The sequence below is a fragment of the Sapajus apella genome, unplaced genomic scaffold, assembly GCF_009761245.1.
Source record: "Sapajus apella isolate SASKATOON/1434 unplaced genomic scaffold, GSC_monkey_1.0 scaffold29, whole genome shotgun sequence".
NCBI classification, from domain to species: Eukaryota; Metazoa; Chordata; class Mammalia; order Primates; family Cebidae; genus Sapajus; species Sapajus apella.
Window position 1 is genome coordinate 21,673,200 of NW_022436969.1, and position 20,141 is coordinate 21,693,340.

General features: G+C 38.0%; 1 protein-coding gene across 3 annotated transcripts in view; it reads right to left on the reverse strand.

Annotated features, from left to right (window-relative positions):
• PIEZO2 (piezo type mechanosensitive ion channel component 2) overlaps positions 1-20,141 on the reverse strand; it is a 447,097-nt gene that overhangs the window by 180,188 nt on the left and 246,768 nt on the right. For all 3 annotated transcript variants that reach the window (XM_032293399.1, XM_032293398.1, XM_032293400.1), the window contains exon 5: positions 2,905-3,067. In XM_032293399.1, coding sequence (XP_032149290.1) covers positions 2,905-3,067 — 163 coding nt within the window. The remainder of the gene's footprint in view (positions 1-2,904; positions 3,068-20,141) is intronic.

Sequence of the window (20,141 nt, forward strand, 5' to 3'; positions counted from 1 at the left end):
ATTGTCACATGGAAGCAATTTTTCCTTGTGAATTAATCTCAGAAGATTCACCCACCCCCCTGCTCCTCCTGGGCTGCCTGATGGGCTGGAATGTGCCAAGAGAGTAAAAATCAGAATCTAAAGTAGCCCCAAACAAATTTAACTGAGAAGGAAAACCATGCCATAATTAGGACATTTCGTATTTTCAATGTTCCTAATAAATAATGTTTAGAGTATCTGTCCCTCTTATTATCTTTAAATAATGTGATTAATAATACATAAGGCTTACATATTCAAGCAAATTTCAAATGGAAGTGAAGTCATAAATCTATCTCTGAAAATCAAAATCAGAAAGGAAATATGATTTTAGAATTAACCCATGTGACTGCATTGTGTTATGTTCTTCATCAGCTATGTAGCACCTAATCATGGCCTCACAGTCATGGCTTTCTGTTGATCAATGTAGGCTTTCTTAGTCCTATGGCAAAGAGCATTTGTCCTTGGTCTTATAAGTTCTTTTTATAAGAAGCTTTGTAACTCATCATGGTTATCTGTTTTGAATGGCACAGAAGAGATTCTTTTACTGAGTGAGTTGGCCTCAAAGTATCTTCCCATTTAAGTTTCCATAATTCTAAGAGGAAATTTCTTCCTATTTAAGTTTCTATGATTCTAAGAGGAACATTGGAATTTGGCATTGCTCTACTACTTCTCAAATTGGAGAAGGACAAAATGAGCAGAGCAAATAGAAATTTATTTAAGCAAGCAAAATGAGCAGGCACTGTGGCAGGTGCTTTTTACTAGATATTTTATTTAGCATTCACAATAACTATGTGATATAATATTAGTAACTCTCTTTTGCAGAAGAAGAAAGAGAATAAACAATTGTCTCAGCATCACACACTAGGCAGCTTCCATGTCTGACTTGTTAAGTCCACTCAATTTTCAACAATTATCCTTTCTCCTACTTGTATAGTTATTATCTACAAGGATAGATAATTTATAGTTTATAAAGCCTGGATCAGAAACAAAAGCTTGAAATCTGGATGGAGGATTGACGGGTGCAGCAAACCACCATGGCGCATGTATAACTATGTAACAAACCTGCACTTTCTGCACATGTATCCCAGGACTTAAAGTAAACAACAGCAACAACAACAAAATCTGGCCTTTATAAATAATAAAAATAAAAAATCCCCAGCCTGAAGAACCGGAGTTACTGGTTTACTTTCACCAAACTTAGGCAAATTTTGGTAAGGATTATTTAAGTAAAGTCATTTTCAAACTATAAATGTAAAAAACCGTCAAAATTTAAATCCTCCATCTTAAAATTGCAATGTCAACAAGAAGAGAAAACACTCCTCCATTTTGAGAATACTAATGCATGCCTTCTGGTGTGAAGTCTTGAATGTAAGATGCAGGCAGTAGCGACTTTGATCTTACTGTAATTACTTTTACACCAGGCATCATTTTAACATTTGCCTTAAAAGTAGCAGAACATTGATATGCAAGGTGATTACCTACCTTTTTCCCATAAGAATTTTAGACAATATCATTTCTATTTTTGGAGATGGAGTCTCACTCTATCACCCAGGCTGGGGTGCAGTGGTGCAATCTTGGCTCACTGCAACCTCCACGTCCTCAGTCCAAGCAATTCTCCTGCCTCAGGTTCCTAAGTGGCTAGAATTACAGGCACATGCCATCACACTCAGCTAATTTTTGTATTTTTAGTAGAGGCAGGGTTTCACCATGTTGGCCAGGCTAGTCTCAAACTCCTGACCTCAGGTGATCTGTCCACCTTGGCCTCCCAAGGTGCTTGGATCAGAGGGGTGAGCCACCACGCTTTGCTAGACAATATCATTTCTAGTTTGCAAAGATTTATTGAATTAAACCCTCTCTTTATTGTTTTTTAAATAATCATACAAGGCAATTGTCTGCTTTTTTGTGAACCACATAAATCATTTTCTGTGAGAATTTTCCTCTTTCAATACCTTAGTGGTTAACATTCTCAATATAAGTAACTTCAATTAACTTCAGTTTTACAAGCTTAATATCTTGCCAAAGCTTATGATTGAAAACCTTTAGTACTTGCAAGTCTTTTGCATCAAATGTCCAAATCAAATATTTTTAGTCACTTTTTCCTTTGTAAATGTTACCTTTCCACTAATAAATCAATTACTTTTTAAATTGATGTCACCTAATCTAACCTAACAAAGTACAGTTATTAGAACATAACAGTGTCCTGAGGCAGGTCAGGGGGCAGTGTGAGAACTGTCTGACATCTCCCATACTCAAGGATGAAAATATGACAAGCTTCCAATTCAGCGGTTACTCCTGAAACCTTTCCACCAGCTAGCAAACATACATTTCATTCATTATTTTTACCTTTTTAAAATTCTCACACTTTTCCAAATATGTCTGTTTTTCCCCCTTGGAGTGCTTCAAAACAACTTTATCAAAGCATGCCAAGTTAACACCACTTTACTGAGCAGGACAGGATGCACAGACTGGAAAGCTGCCCTGCAAGGAGGAATTTGTTTTTTCCCCTAAAACAACCAGATGTTACTTCTTTAAATATTCTGCAATAACTAAAGTATCCAGACCAGTTGGACCATAACACTATGCATAACCTTACACGGTCAGTCTCTGAGATAATACCAGGTGATAGTTTGGAGTGGTGGGTCAAAGCCTGGCCCTTAACCTATGAACACCCCTGAGCCTGTCTCCTTATTGCTAAGGTGTGCACCAGAGTGTCTGCCCACTGGCACTGCATGAGAGTGTCATGCAAAGTGACTATTAACGTTAAGTCAAGCACTGCGAATCATAACGTGCTCTGCATGCTCAGTTGTTATTATCATAGTTCTGCGACTTATTAAGGGTCAAGGTCCTCAGAAATCAAAGAAGGAAGAGATATGGAGTTGGATTTACCAATTCTTCATTTTCAAACTCCAGGTTACACTGTGCTGCTTCGTCTGTCACAGGTTTCTGAACAATGTTTCTACAGAGAAGCCAGATGGTCAGACTAGCAATGAACATCCCGATGTCAGGTACAAACACTCTGATCCCATTGCCAGCATCAGCTCCCTTTAAGCTATAAAGGAAAAAAAAAAGGAAGGGAAGAAAATTTAGTTCTTGTATTTCTGTGGTTAAACTGCCTTATAGGATGTTTCAGTCTTCTTAATGATTTAAAATTAAAGATGCTCAATTTTTCCCTAGAAGGTACCAGAAAGCTTTTTATTGACCTCAGTGTCTTATAAAACCTACACATTCAGGAAGATTCCAGTGTTCCCCGGAGTTTCAGAAATATTATAAAGAACTCTTGAACCAATTCTCACTCTTAAAACATGCTAATAGATTATGTTATTAAATAAACCACATGTCCAGTAGAAATTCAGTTGTTTGCAATCTCGCTGAAGCAGTTAAAAACTAGATACATACTAGCAGCTAGAAGGTATTTTACTTTTAAAAACCAGGTGCAGTGGCTTACTCCTTTAATTTCAGCACTTTGGGAGGCTGAGGCAGGCGGATCACCTGAGGTCAGGAGTTCGAGACCAGCCTGACCAACATGGAGAAACTCTGTCTCTATTAAAAATACAAAAATTAGCCAGGCTTGGTGGTGCATGCCTGTAATCAGCTACTTTGGAGGCTGAGGCAGGAGAGTCACTTGAACCCAGGAGGCGGAAGTTGCAGTAAGCTGAGAACGTGCCATTGCACTCCAGTCTGGGCAATAAGAGTGAAACTCCATCTCAAAAAAAAAAAAAAAAAAAAAAAAAGACATTTTACTTTTGATATAAGTCAAAGCTAGAAGGAAAATAGAGAAAATGTTAAGGCAATCCTGAAATCCAGGACCTCTTCATTATTTTGTATACTTGGTTGATTTTGTCTTCTGTATTATTCCAAGAAAGGTGGATCCAGTACACTTTTTAATCCTAGAGAAGCAACACTGAACTTAGAGGATTTGAATTCAAGTCTAAGTCTGAAACTTAGTAGCTGCATCCTACTGCGGGCTGATCACAGCCACCTGTTCTGCTGTGCTGAAGGAGTAATACTATTTGCCTTCCTTATTTTATTCAAGTGACACGAGATACTAGGCCATGGTTTTAGAAGAAAATATAAATACATACGTATGAAATAATGCTTGTGAAAGTTCTTTGTAAAGAATGAAACACATATTTTTACTCAGGTCTGCATTTTGAGAAGAGCAGCATCAATTGACATTTAGATAATTTTCACATATATAGGGCATTTTTGTTATAACTGAGATCCTGAAACAAATATATTTAATAATAAAGCAGGCAGCAAAGGCCAGAAGGTGAAGTGGAGAGGAGAAAAAGCTTCAACTGGAAGAGGAGGAGCGATCTGTCTGGGAAGGTAATACAAACACCATCTGTGATTTTGGGAGGCATCCAGGGGTAATGAATATGGGAATGAGAGGCAGTATATAGAGTTGCCAGCATAGCTGGCCAGCACACATCACCGCAGCTGAAATGTGTTCTGGCTAAGCTCACTCTGCTGCAAGACATCAGAGCTTAATAGCCATTGGCAGACTTCTCACACCATTCAGCACACGACATGGGCCAGCCACGTCCCTCATCCGGTGCTAGACGCCTGCCCTGTGTGCCTCTGCAACCCTGAGTGACTGGGCTTGCAGTGTTGTAGCGATGTGTAGTACTGTAACCACAGTACCTATTGCTATTATTAAAAGCCACATGAAGAGCGATTCTTGGCATGTTCTCTGCTCACTCATATAACACAAAATAAACTGTAGCACAAAAAAGGTAATTAAATGACTAGTTAATATGAAGAGAAAGTTATGCAGACTTAGGTTTACAAAATGAGTTTAAAATAAGGAAGATACAGGTAGAGGAGTCAAGTCTGTCCTGCATAAAAACATCCAGGGAAGATAAGACGATCTTTGGAAAAATTAGGCATAAAACTTCAAAAAAGGGTTAAGTCTTTGAAAAAATGTTTATTAGAAATGAAACTTGTTTAGGGAAAGGAAGCAAAATGTAGAGCAATATACCATGTAAATACATACATATATGTGTATATATATTCATATATACTTTAAGTGATTACACACTGTATTTATTTACATTATATGTTATATATTTTGGTAAAATCACTTAAAAATAATAAATAGCAAGAACCTCAGCATCTAGGAATAGCTACTGTTAACATTTTGGTAAATAAAAGTTATCAATAATACCTGCCATTTCCTGAACACTTACTTCATGCTAAGAACTTTAGAGACATTATTAATTAATCCAACCAATCATTGTATTGAGTTAGGCATTATTATTCTTTTACATATGAAAAGACTAAGGCTGCAAAAGACAATCTAACTTCCCAAAAGCCACATAGGGAGAGGATAAAATTATACTCCATTCTCCTCATGTTCACTTTTATGCTTTCAACTGTTTTCTCATGTATGTATCCACATGGCTTTCCTTTCCAATCTTCCTTCTATACATGGTTGTGCAAATTTATAGTTAACAAAACTAAGTTCATTATTTACCTACTGTTTTCAAGCTAATTTGTTCATTTAACATGTCACTAACATTTTTACAACTCATTGATGATTTATTTTTATATATCATCATGCTAATGGACAGACAGTATTTATTTAACTAGTCAACTACTGTTATACATAGAATATTTCCATTTATTTGTTACTATAATATATATAAAAATTAAAACTTAAAGAGTCATCTAATCTAGGATCTCCCAGGAATCAATTCTCAATCCAATCAGATTTGCTTTAAAAATGGTCTAGCCTGAAACTATGAAACTAGTAGAGGAAAACATGAAAACTCCTAGAAGAAAACTACAAAACTACTAGGAAAAAACCCTGTGGAAACACTTCAGGACATTAGCCTGGACAAAGATTTTTTTGGGTAAGACCTCAAAAGCACAGGCAACGAAAGCAAAAGTAGACAAATGGGATTATATAAAGCTAAAAAGTTTCTGTCTAGCAAAGGAAATAATCAACAGAATGGAAAGACAACCTAGACAATAGGAGAAAATATTTGCAAAATATCCAGATGAAAGAAATTAATAATCAGAGTATATAAGGGGCTCAATCTAATAGTAAAAATAAATAACCCATTAAAAACAGGCAAGTGACTCAACAGACATTTCTCAAAAGAAGACATACAAGTGGCCAACAGCTTATGCAAAAAAAATTGCTCAACATCACTCATCATCAAAGTAATGCAAATCAAACCACAACGGGCTATCCTCTCATCTTAGTTAGAATGGTTATTATCAAAAAGACCAGAAAAAAAAATGCTGACAAGGATGTGGAGAAAGGGGAACCTACTGTTGGTGGAAATGTATAATAGTGTGGACACAATATAAAACAGTATGAAGGTTCCTTGAAAACTTAAAAATAGTACCATATGATCCATCAATCCCACTGCTAGGTATATGCCCAAAAGAAAAGAAATTCGTATATCTAAGAGATATCTGCACTTCCATGTTTATTGTAGCACTATTCACAATAGTCAAGATATGGAATCAACTTGAGTGTCCATCAACAGAAAAATGGATCAAGAAAGTGTGCTACATATACAAAATAGCATATTATTCAGCCCTAGGAAAGGAATAAAATCCTATAATTTGCAGAAATATGAAAGAAGCTAGAGGTCATTATTTTAAGTGAAATAAGGCAGACACACAAAGACAATGTTCTCATTCATATGTCTGAGCTAAAAAAAGTGGATCTCATAGAGGCATAGAATAGAGAAGTGGTTACCAAAGGCTGAGAGGGATGGCAGGGAGGTGGAGTGAGAGTAACTGGTTAATGAGAATAAAATTTGTGTTTAATAGCACAGTAGGATGGCTATATTATTAATAATAGTTTATTGTATGTTTCAAGATAGCTAGAAGAGAAGATTTAAAATGTTCCCAACACAAATCATAAATGTTTACTGTGATCAAATGTACTCCAAAATATGTACAATTATTACACATCAACTTAAAAAATGATCTGAAAGAGGGACTGCCCTGTGAAAGCTTCAATTTTACAAATGGCCTCTAAACTCTTACTCCATTAGAAAAATGCTTGTAATAAAGGTTTTAAAATATAGCAAATTCCTTTTATTTGGAGAAAGAATAAGAAAACTCAATTAAGGAGCTTCATTCAAAGTACATTTATATTACAGTAATGAAATTTGATGACTGAATTTATCATAGGAAAATTGCAGAGATTCAATGTATACTTTTAAAGTCTACCTAACATTATTGAACAGAGTAAACTAGAATTGATATCATTAGAATGAGAAAAAATGGAGATCAAGGAAAGAAACCAGTAAGAACAAAGGCCAGGCTTCAGTGACTGTTTCAGTGTGGGGCTGAAGTCAGGAGTAGCAGCAGTAGACTGGTACTACTCAGGTGGATTTTTGGCAATAGATTATTATAGCTCTTTCATGGAAAACAAATTGACTGTGTCCTTTTATGAAAAGCATCATCCCAGTAGAGTAGAGAGGAAAAGACTTCTCAAGTGAAAGTAACAAGAACTCCAGCTGTGGCCTCAGCTGCTTCTTGCACCACAACAGACAGAGCAGGAAAGCCGGAGCCTTATACCTTTCCCACCTGTGGATTGCATTAAGCTTCCAATGTGCAAACAGTCACTTTGAGGCAACAGTCTCAGCTTTGTGCTTCTTGGTCCCCAAAGAGACATTTTATAGCATACATATATTAAGGGAATAAATGAATGTAGCTTGCTAAAGCAATCACTCCACCTGCTGTGATAGAATTTAGCTACTGAATCCAGAATTGGGCTGCGATCCCTACTTAGAATGTAATCATTCAGCCATAGAGGTGCTAAACTATTAACTACTACTTTTGCTTGCTGAGTTATCAAAGCTGTGTGTTCATAATACTGCCATTGCAGAAACAATGATACTTTTGAAAAGTATGTACAATAAACAGGTCATAGTCTGACTGGTATGTCATTTGGAGACCATCTTATCTATAATGTTTCCTTCTTCAGTGCTTACTAAAGTACATTAGTCAAAATGCCAGTCCTCAGAAATGCTGTGCATTAAAACAAAGCAAAACAAAATGAAAGAGAAAAAAGAAACAGTCATTGGTTCAGTAAATATGAGAAACTCACAATACGTACCATTATACTAAAAGACTTGAGAAATTCTGTAGTAAAACAATTACATTTATTAGACTGGGAAACTATTTCTTACAAGTTTCTTCTAAGACTATTACATTCTACAGAGCTAGTGTGCAAGGAGCAGCTTTTGGGAAGTGCTAGACTAGAGAGTATTCATTGATCTATATTTTTCTTTAAAATGAATGAATAATTAGGAAACTATACTAACATGTATATTATGTTAGTAATATATATGTTATACATTCTGTATACATTTAGTTTTAATAGGGCTTTAATAATTCAGAAGTCAGTAACATCTCATTTCATTCCGTCATCTAATTGCCTAACTACTCGTCCGTTCACTAAGTCAGTCATTAAAATTATGGAGCAGGATGAGAATTGGAAATAGTCTAGTCCATTTTCTCATCTTACAAATTGTGGAAACCAATGAGTTTTGAATGGCTGCTTCAAATACACAGTTAGGGACAGAGACTGACAGCAAGCTCATGTTTTTTACCTTCTCACTTTGTCTTTGAAGGCAACCCTCATTACATCATGGGCTCCTCTCTTGCCCATCTTCTTCCTAATGCAACAGGCCTCATCACCCACCATTGCTCAGAAAATGAGCTATCTTCTCAGGGGCTCTCCCTTCCCTGTTCTCCCAACTGTAAGGCTCAAGTGACCCATTCCAATTCTTATCACATTCCACCTCCATGCTGCGTTTGATAAGCAAGATCGACTCCTTCTGCTCTCAAATCTCCTTTCCCTTGACTTTCTTACACTCTCTTCTAATTCTCTACCCTCCTATGAACATCCCTGAAAACTCATGTTGCTGGGAAGTCCCACTAAGAAATTCTGAATTCGGTAGTAGCCACCAGATTTTTCTCCACATCCTTCTTAAATGTTGACGAGCCCATGAAATTCTGTTCTTCTTTCGTTTTCCTTCTCACTCTACATGGTCATCCTGGATGATATATCCATCCCCAAGGTCCTAATCAGCACCCACATGGTGACTTATTCGTTCATTTCAATAAGAATCACCAATCAATGAACATTCTCCAGCACACGAATTCCCAAAAGCTGTTTCATGAATACTAGCTCTGTAGAATGTAATAATGTTAGCTGAAATTCTTAAGAAATGGTTTCAAGGGCAAATAATGTACAAACCCAGTCCAATTTGTCCACTGAGAAATGTCAGCATATATCCGTTTTCCTACTGGATATCTATACTTCAGTATCCCATAGATTTTCCACTCAATGTTATTCTTACTCCAAATCAGCTCTATTATAGTCCTAATTTTGGAAAACAGTTATATCATCAACCTGGTGACCAAGCCAGAATCTGGAAGCTTCCATTCTCTCACTGAAAGGCTGGAGGAGATTCTGACTCCCTAACATTGCCCTTCCCAGCCTTCCCCTTTATCCACACAACCCAGTCTGGCTTCTGGGTGACTGCAGCAGCATCCTGATGATTTCATCTCAGCTTGTCCCCTGTGCCAGTCAGGCCTTCACATTAATATCAGAGTTTGCTTTTTAGCAGAATAAAGCTGATCATTTCAACCCCACGGCCCACAGGAAACATCCACAGTCCTGAGCGTGATATGGGGCCCTCCACGTCCCAGGTCTGGTTTGCCTTATCTTTTGCCATCATTTCCCTTGACCTCAAATTCCAGTCATATTGAATACATAAATCCAGAACATGTCAGTGTTTTCCCTCTGAGTGAGTGTGCAGTCTTCTCCCGTGGCCAACAATGCCCTTCTCTCAGCATGCTTCAAGTTCTCCTCATCTCTTAAAACTCACCTACCATTATCCTCTGTGAAGCCCTTCCTACCTTGCCCACTTTACACTCATTCCATAATAGAATGGACCGCCATCCCTCCCACATGCTCCATCAGTAGAATGTTTAACACTGTGTCATTCGCTGATTTACCAAACTGCCTGACAGAAGCCCATGTCTGTTTGATCTCTATGTCCCTGGGGACCAGCATGGTAGGTGGAGCAGTGTAAACCATCAGCGAAGGCTGACTGGATGCATGCTAGCTCCAGGACATATTGTTGCCTCTTCAAATATTTGGCCTTTTCTTCTTAACATGATAGTTTGTGCAGAGCACTGTTGAAAAATTAGACGAGACACCTACCACAAAGAGCTCTGTAATTCAGTTCGGGGAAGATAATACACAAACACTAACAGGAGAGAACATTACTGTTGCCTGGTAATGGCATGGTGATCACAGAGAGTTTACAAATAAAGTTTCAGTTATTTGCACATGCAGATTTCATTGTCAAAATTGGAAGTTATAAGTGATTAAAACATATGTCATGGTTATTAAATAAATATGTTGGAGAAAATATTTCAAGAACAAAAAGTATGAAGTATATCTAATGAACATTAAATGGCTCAATTTGACAGAATTTTTAATTCACTAATTCAAAAAAAATGTTAAGCATTTTCTATGTGCCAGGCACTGTCTCTAAGCATGTAGTATTGGTTGTGAAGGCCAGGCCATACAAAGCTTGGATATTTTGCAAAAAAAAAAAAAAAAAAAATTACATAACCAGAACTACAGGACCTGAAGCAAAGGAGAAACATGATCACCAAGGAAATGAAGGCCACAGGAGAAACAGTGATGTGGCTGCTGGTGGTGCAGGTGACGTTTTCACGGTGAGCGTCAGTTGTGGTCAGGACTTTCAGGTGCAGAGGTGAGAGTTTAAACTGAAAGCCACATGGAGTTTGTGCCTGGGAGCAAAGTCATGGCTGATGGAGTAGGTTTGAGAGTTTTCTTCTCACATGTGTTGGCTAAAGTCAACAGAGTAAATTAGGTTACCTAGGGACAGTGCATAGCATAGAGTAAACATGTATGTAAGGCTCTCTAGCCTAATTGTAAGTATATATTACAGGGCATTTAACAATAAATTAAATTTTATTTCAAACAAATTCTGCATGGTATCAGGATAACCAGGTTTTGTATAGATGAAGTCCGATTTTAATAAATTAATGAGATCAATGTGTACATTTTCCCATAAAATAACCTAAGCTGCACTGTTTTTCAGGTGCATGACAATGACATGTTTTATACAGGAGGCACATACTAGCCTACCTCAAACATCTTGTTCTCTTGAACAGGCAAAAAAGTTTTTTCCAATCTTGTTAGAGTCATACTGATCTTATTTGTTCAGACAGTGATTATATCCCTTGAAAGGGACTGTCCATAAAGAGGAGACTAGGCATTAAATTATGGCATATCCATCAAATCAGATACTACACAGCAATAAGTAAGTACAAGTGCATGTGTGATCTAGATCTACATCTATGGATATGGGTGTACATCATGATGGTGAGCAAGAAAGTCAAAATATGAAAAATATAGATTGCTTAGGGATTCATGCATAAAAACTATACAAAAATGACAAACACCTATTTCAGCGCAGAGGAGAGGGATATAATTAACTGTATTGGTAATGCTCAAGTTCTTAAGCTTGGTGAAAACTGGTTGGTAGATACAAAGTGTATCTTTAATACTTCATATTGTTTTCAAAATTTCAACAGTCATACTGCTTAGATTTTCCTGTGTGGAACAAATATGAAAGATACTACACCAATTACTTTGACTGGGATAGATAATGACCAATTGAGGCACTGATGGCCATGCTGAATTTCTTCTGAAAACCTTATTAATCAAATTCAATTGCCATTCTCCTGTGAAAGACCAGAAAAGAAGCGAGACAGGTGGGTACTCATGAGAAGATTTCTTTATTTTTCTAAGCTTTAATTTCTCACCTTACAAAATGACTTCTTAGAACCTTTCCAACTCCAAAATTTCGTTTCTACCATGAATACCCAAAATAAGGAGGCAGTACACTTTAGATGAGACCAGGAAAGAAGAAAAATGTTGGAGTTTCAGGTATTGCTGGGAAGCATCCAGGTGAGAGGATCACCACGGTCCTCTTCAGAAGTTCACAAAGAATATCTCAATCATGGAACTCTTTTGGGGGGCAAATCAGAATTGGTAGAAAGGTCAGCTTCAACTGAATTACAACAACATGACTAAAATATCAAATGACCATGGTTTAAACAAATAAGAACTATTAAGATGGTTCCCTACTGGTTTCTGAAGTTCACACACTGAGAGATAGTCTACTTTGGTTTGTTTTAAATATGACTCTGACGCAGGTGTCTTTAGTCACTTGGCTTCAATAACTTTAAAAGTAGACAAATAAAGTGAATGTATATATAATAACAAAAGTTCAATAAAAGGATAGAACCCCTGATTTTGATTTCAACTGTTTCCCACATCTCATAGATAGATAGATAGATAGATAGATATAATTTTGATATGAGAGGGAGAGATTATGTTTCTTTAATATCTGACTAGCAAGTCATGTATGGCAGGACTAATATATTTGGTATAATAGAGAAAGGTTTAGATTATAAACTCTGGAAAGAAATGTAACATTTATTAAGAATCACTTCCGATATTTAAATCAAGGGATTCCACAGTTAATGATGCATTAGAGAAAACAAATAGCTTGTTTCTGTGAAATTAGATAGCTTATTTTAAACCACAAAACAGTCATTACATGCAGATGTCTAATTACCCTAAGGTATGAATTATTGTTGGATTTTCAGGAGATAAACAGATATGCAGGTATGTATGTATTTTACATTGGTGGCTGGCTTTGTTTGTTTTCAAAGTAAAACACTGATTGAGTATTTAAATCTACTATCCTCACTGTGACAGTTGCTCATTTCCATTTAGAATACACAGCACCTTATTCTCCTAGAAGGGTAACTGATTTTTTATGAGGCAGCAGGTCTGTTAAAAGAGTCCTAAGTCCCTGGCCCCGGTGGAGGGTATTCACAGAGGCGAGAGTAAGATGCAGGGCCAAGGGAATCATCGCTTACTTGCCCTCATGCATTCTGTTCTTCAGGCGTTTGCTAAAACTGCCTGGGACTGACACTTTCCAGTTCCATGATCCATGAGAGTATATTACTAGCTTAGAGTCCACCACAGTGGGAGCATTAGATCATGGAAATTAGCAAATGCTGCAAATCAGGTATTTTTTTTTCCTAGAGAGCCAATTGTTAAACATTTACCAAAACACCACTGCTGCTATTGAATGACTAAAACAAACAAGAGAAATTAACAACAACAACAACAACAAAACAACTTCAAAACAATAACACTCCTTTTGCTCTCTTAGGTAAGTCATTAAAAATATCCCAAAACCTACAGCATCAAATCCAAAGTCCTCCCCCGACCTGGAGATCAGCCCCACCCAGTGCTCTTTTCTGCCATCTTCAATCTCACTTCTTGCTGCTTCTAAACTGGCACTCATTCTTCAGGCTCCTCATCATCCCAGGACAGTGACAGAGTCATTCCAACATCCGGATCTCTGCTGATGCAGTTTCTATCACTTTGAATTTTCACCTGCCTCTTTTACACTTATCCTAATCAAAACTAATGTGTGCTTTCTGAACTTGTTGAGAGCAACATTCAAGTATGGACAAAGTCATACACAGTATCCACTTGTCTCTCATCCAGCAACCTTCTCCAGGCATCTGAGAACTCCCCGTGTATTCACTTGGCTGATTCCGTGACCACGACAGGGCTATCACCAAGGGAAGGCCATGGGGGCCTCTTTTTATCCTGCAATACCCTCAGAAATACTTTACTACTGCGTATGAAAAATAATGATAAAAATTCAGTGACTCAAGGCCTTTTTCCAGTTGCCATCTGCAGAATTCAAGATAACTGTTCTACCTCTTCTTGCATTTGACTTCTGCTTTCCTTTCTAGTTTCAAATCTTTTAATCTTAACTAATAATATTTCAAAAACATTTGGAAGTTGACAAATGGTATTTGGTAAGGACATTAAAAATCTAATATATTACCTTCATTTTATAAATACAATTACATTCAAACATATGAAATACAGAAAGCCTATGTTATCAGAGCAATTCTTTCTTTTTTATGCAAAAGTTTTAATTTAAAATATTTTTCCTATCATCCCCTCCTCCTCCTTTCCCTCCCTGGCCTCTGGTAACCACCAATCTACTCTATTTTTATGCGATCCATTATTTTAGCTCCCACATATGAATGAGAACATGTGATAGTTGTTTTTCTGTGCATGGCTTATTTCATTTAACATAATCACCTCCAAGTCTATCCATGTTGCTGCATATGACAGGATTTTATGATTTTTATGGCTGAATAACATTCCATTGTGTGTATGTACCACATTTTCTTTATCTATTTATCTGTTCATGACACAGGTTGATTCTATATTTTGGTTATTGTATATAGTGCTGAAATAAAATGGAAGGATAGATATCTCCTTGACATACTAATTGTCTTTCTCTTGGGTATACACCCAGCAGTGGGATTGCTGTGTCATATGGTAATTCTGTTTTTAGTTTTTTGTGGAATCTCCAAACTATTCTCCACAGTGGCTGCACTACATTCCCACCAAGAGCGTACAAGGGTTTCCTTTTCTCCTTATCCTCACCAGCATCTCTTATTGCTATTGTTAGTGTTATTCTTGAATTTACAAATAAAAACTATATGATGTAAATAAGTATACATTAGATATATATACACCTATACATTAAATACAGGAATACATTATGGAATGGTGAAATCAAGTTGTAAGGCCGGTTGCCTCACCAAGAGCTCGGACACAACCACCCATCTCGGCGCTCGAAACCTACGTCACTACTCCGCACCCGGCACCAAGCTCTGCACTCAGCACCTAGCCCGCCTTTAAAAACCCAGCCAAAATTTAAAATAAGCCCTGCCAAAACCTGCCCAATAGCAACTTGCCTCGAAGGCCTGCCAAAACCTGCAACCAATAGTAGCTTGCCCCATCCACGTCCTGTTGCCCCACAACCAATCAGAACACCCTGCTCCTCCTCATTCGCTATAAAAGCCCTACACCTCAGGAAGTCAGCACGATTTCTCCGACCCCTTTCCCCGGGACCATGGAACCTCACCCGGGAGCTGAATAAATTGGCATTTAATTGTTCTTACACTGGCCTCAGTTTCCTCATCTTAAACTAGGCAATGACCCTTACACAAGTGATTTAACACAGACATCATCTCATATACTTATCTTCTTTTTGTGGGAAGGACACTAAAATCTACTCTCTTAGCAATATCCAAGAATACATTAGTAACTACAGTCTCCATGATGTACCTTAGAGATCTTCAATGTATTCTTCCTGGTGTACCTGAAATTTTGCATCCTTTGACCAGCATCTCTCTAATCCTCCCCACCTCAACCCTTGGTCATTTTACCCTGTTTCTATGAGTCCTACTTCTTTAGATTTTACATGTACATATGATTGTGATGATGTGGTATTTGTCTTTCTCTGCCTGGCTTATAATGTCATCTAGATTAATCCAGGTTATGCAAATAAGAGGATTTCCTTCTTTTTACTGCTGAATAATATTCCATTGTGTATTTATTCCACATTTTCCTTATTCACTCATTGATGAACATAGGTTGATTCCCTGTTTTGGCCGTTGTGATTAGTGCTGCAATGCATTTGTCTTTTTCTTACTTTCTCTGCGTTTGCAAAGGATATTCCATCCTCTCCTCTCCCAACCCTACTCATTCCTATAGGTTATTGTTAGAAGTCCTCAAATCCTTTATATATAACAAAGGGGGAAACACCACCATAACATTCACAAAAACAGAGCCATACCACATGGCTCACATCCTGAAGTGGCTTGCCTTCCAAGTTAGAAGCAAAGTACTGGCCACATTGTCCAGCTGGTGAGCTGCCTGCTCCTTGGAGGTGGGGCATAAGGACACCATTAACGACCATCAGAAATCTCCATCCTTCTACCACACTGGCAGTGAACACAGTGCATCACATCAGATGTCCCCCTGCTGGAATTAGTGCATTGAACAACTTGAGAAAAATAAACTAAAATTAATTTTGCTAAAAAGAGGATAAACAGTAGGTGGCTGCAACAGAGTAGCACATTTATCCTCTTTATAAACACTGGGTCAGGGAAAAAAAAGCAAGAATCTTTATATGTCACTACTAGAAGATAACAAGGAAGAGAGAAAACAGCATGAACTTTGGACTTAAAGACCGCAAATTGAACCCATTCCTTCTCATTTAATTCAACAAATACATGTGAGTGTCTATCATATCATAGACATTTTGCCAAGCCCTAGGCTGACAGTGCTGAGAAAGCCAGCGTGCTTTGTATAGGTCTGTGTATCTTAGGAGAGGCTGACATGGAAGCAAATACGTTCCCGAAAAACAGATGAATGCAACACTACCCTGTGTGGCAGGCTCAGCATAAAGAGGGAACAAAACACGGTATTTGTCAAAGAAGTAATAGGAAGAGTTCCCTCAGCTGGCAAAGTATGAGGCGGGGTTAAAGGCAGTCTGAAACAACATGATGTGTCCAGGGAATTATAAGCAAATTGATTTTGTTGTGATCTAGAAATGAGAATCAATGGTAGGAGGTAGGTTTGAAAGGTACCAGGGTCAGGGTCAGTGTGAACTTGACTGTCTTCCTAAGTGTTTGGAGAGGTATTGAGGAACATTTGTAAGCCGCTCTCTTGTTATGTGAACGTAAGGCAAGTTGATTTAGCTTCTCGCTTTCCTGAATAATAAAGTGAAATAAAATAATACATCCCTCCTAAGGATGTGACAGTAAACTGAGATATTAGCTCTGCTCCTAGATGGCCTGCTAAGAGAATTTCAGGTGAGTGGCAGAGGCTGGGCTTGGGAGTGGACAGGGCTGTGGGCGTTGATTAAAAATGAGCCAGTGTTTGCTCCTATTCAAGTCAAGTACATAGGTTTGGAAGAAAGGAGCAAAGAGCAAATAAAATGTCAAGTCCAAAGAATCAGGAAGAAAATAAAGCCAGAATCTGAAGAAAACCTTAAGCAAGAGAGAATGTGTAAATAAGACAAGTAGTTTGCAAGATAGATAAGAAGACAAAATCACTAACACACACACACACAAAGTGTGGTGAATCAAGCAAGCGGAAGCTCAGTCCATGTTCAGGAAGTGTGTGCTGATGGGGTTTTGTGCATTAGTGTCAGATAAGTCAAGACAAGACCTTTGCAGTGTATGCAGAGCATCCACTTTCATACTGGGGTGAGATACTTCAAGATCCTCGGTGGATGCCTGAAACTGCAGATGGTACCAAACCATATATATATTATATATATATGTTCTATATAATGTATATATAATATATATACATGCAATGTTTATGTATGTTATATATTTATATAATATATATAATGTTTCTCCTATACACACATGCCTATGATAAGGTTTAATTTACAAATTAGGCACAGCAAGAGATTAACAACAATAATAATAAATTGTAGTAACTATAACACTATATCATGATAAAAGTTATGTGCATGTGAACTCTTTCTCTTCCTCTCAAAATATCTTATTGTGCTGTGTTCACCTATTTTCAGGTCACAGTTGACCATGGATAACTGAAACCACGGAAAGTGAAATGGCAGGTAAGGGGGAACTACTGTACTTACCCCAAATGAGGGCCCTCTAATACATTACCATGGTAGTAGGACTTTCTTGTCTTGCTATAAAGGAATGCCTGAGATTGAGTAATTTGTAAAGAAACGAGGTTTAATTGGCTCACGGTTCTGAAGGCTTTACAAGAACCATGGTGTTGGCATTTGCTTGGTGTCTAGGGAGTCCTAAGAAAGTTTTCAACTGTGGCAGAAGGTAAAGGGGGAACAGGCACATCACATGGTCAGAGCAGGAGCAAGAGAGATAGAGAGTTGGCAGGGAGCGGGGAGGTGGCACATACTTTTAAATAACCAGATTTCCTAAGAACCCACTATTACAAAGACAGCACCAAACCATTAAGAGATCCACCCCCATGAGCTAAACACCTCCCACTAGGCTCCACCTTGGGGATTACAACTCAACATGAGATTTGGGTGGAGATAAATATCCAAACCATATCAACCAATATACAATCTTCCCAAAGAGGAAACCAAGAAAGACATAACACCAGCATCCAATGTGCAGACTCCATTCACATTTAGCCACACATGCTCACCATATCCTACACTTGTTTGTGCCTGAGATCCCATAGAAAAGGAAGCACGCGTTGCATTCAATTTTTTGTGTTTCACCAGTCTCCTTCATTCTGGGACAATTCCTCAGTCTTTCTTTGTCTTTCATGCCCTTGGTAATCTTGAGTACTGTCTTTCATTATAGAGGATGACCCTCAACCTGGCTCAAGCTTTCTTGCAAAAAATACACACGTGCTGTGCTGCTCTCAGTGCAACACATTGGGAGGGTCATGACCTTGACCCATCCCAGTTGACTTGGCATTCACCAGCTTTCTCCGCTGGATTACCATTTTTACTTTGTATGTGATTTGAACTTTGTGAGGATATATTCCAAAATTGCATCAATGTCCTCTTCCTTATCAAACTTCCACCCAGCAACCTTAGCAGACATTAAAGAATCCTGCCTGTATCAACTGTCATTATGACAGCTGTCTAGTGGTGGTTATTGGTGCCCCTAAATACAAATTGGTATTAAGCTGCAAGTAAGCACTTCCCCTTACCTCCAGTAAATCAATTTCTTAGCTAAGTAATATCAGTGTGGACGCATGAACTTCTCTTTTATTAGATAGGCTGTATTGAAACTACCATTTTGATGCTGAAATTGTCCCTGAGTTGTGAAGGCGCCTCCATGCTGGCTCCTGGAAAATGACCTTGTCATTCACTGAGCATTGTCCTACTTTCTGACACAGTAAGATTTTTGGGCTCATCTGCTACTTTCTCTACTCCAAGCCTTTCTGCTCTCTGGGCTCCACTCCTTCAGAAAGTCCTGTTTTGTTTTTGTGCACCCTGGTATTCAGAGCTGGGATCCTGAAGTGGGCATTGTTACCGAGGTTTCATTGCTTCTGGGTTTTCTTATTTGACAGAGGTAACAGACAGACAGTCGCATACATTCCCATACACATGCACATGTCTTTATAACTATTTCCATAACTTCCTGTGTATCTTTATTTTTAAAACCCATGTGTTCACTATTGTACTTTCAACTTTAGCTTAACAGCCCAGGATTCCTTCTTGCCTCTGCTTTGTAAATCATTGCTCTGATAGTGAGAAACCTGGCTCCCATTATCCTGAATATATTTAGTTAAGTTGCCCCATCAATGATTTGTTTAATATAACTAATTCCCAATCCATGGCAACTACCTCATCCACCTGTCACTTCTGCAAGCCCCGAGACACAGCCACTTTCTCACATTGAGTACACTTCCACTAACTCCTCCATGCAACCCCTTTCGTTCAACAACCCAGTTTTTCAGAAACCTAGCATGCTGCTACAGCCAAAAGTTCAAGGGGTCATTTCATGCCCCTAATGTGCACACTTTGTGAACACCAATATCTCAATGCTTGATGGGAAGAGGAAGAAAGGAAAAATGGAAAGGCAAGGAATGATGAAAAGACATTTCACTGATTCTTTGTAAGAAGCTGAAAGAGAAGAGATGGAGAAAGAGAGAGGAGGACACATGCAGGTCCACCCAGGTGTGCACAGGTACTTCTGTCACCAGCAATGTTCCAGGTTTCAAATTCAGCTTTTATCCCTCCCCAAGTGCTGTCAGTAATCCCCATTCTGTAACTTGTCTATTGACTAAACTACCACTGAGCAAATGTTCAAGATTAGGAAAATAGTAGCAACTTAATCTGTTCTGCTGCCTGTTTAATAAAAGTAACAGTGTTCTTGTTAAGTTACACCTTGAGAAACTTGTGGATTTTGATAATGAATTATTTTAAGACGTTTGGACACAATGGTTGACCCTGAAAAACTATAAAATGTGACTTTAATGTCTTTATTTGCAGATTTGGGAAATTTATCATGAGTATTCAGATTACATTTTTGGAAGATGATGGTAAAGGGCATTTAGAATATAATCTGCATTTTAGAGTAATCTCATAGGTGCTGGGCTGTTCTTTATTAATTTGGTCAAGCTAAGGGTTGTTCTCAAAATCCCAACCTTTCATGGCTCTGAGTGAGAAATGGCCAAA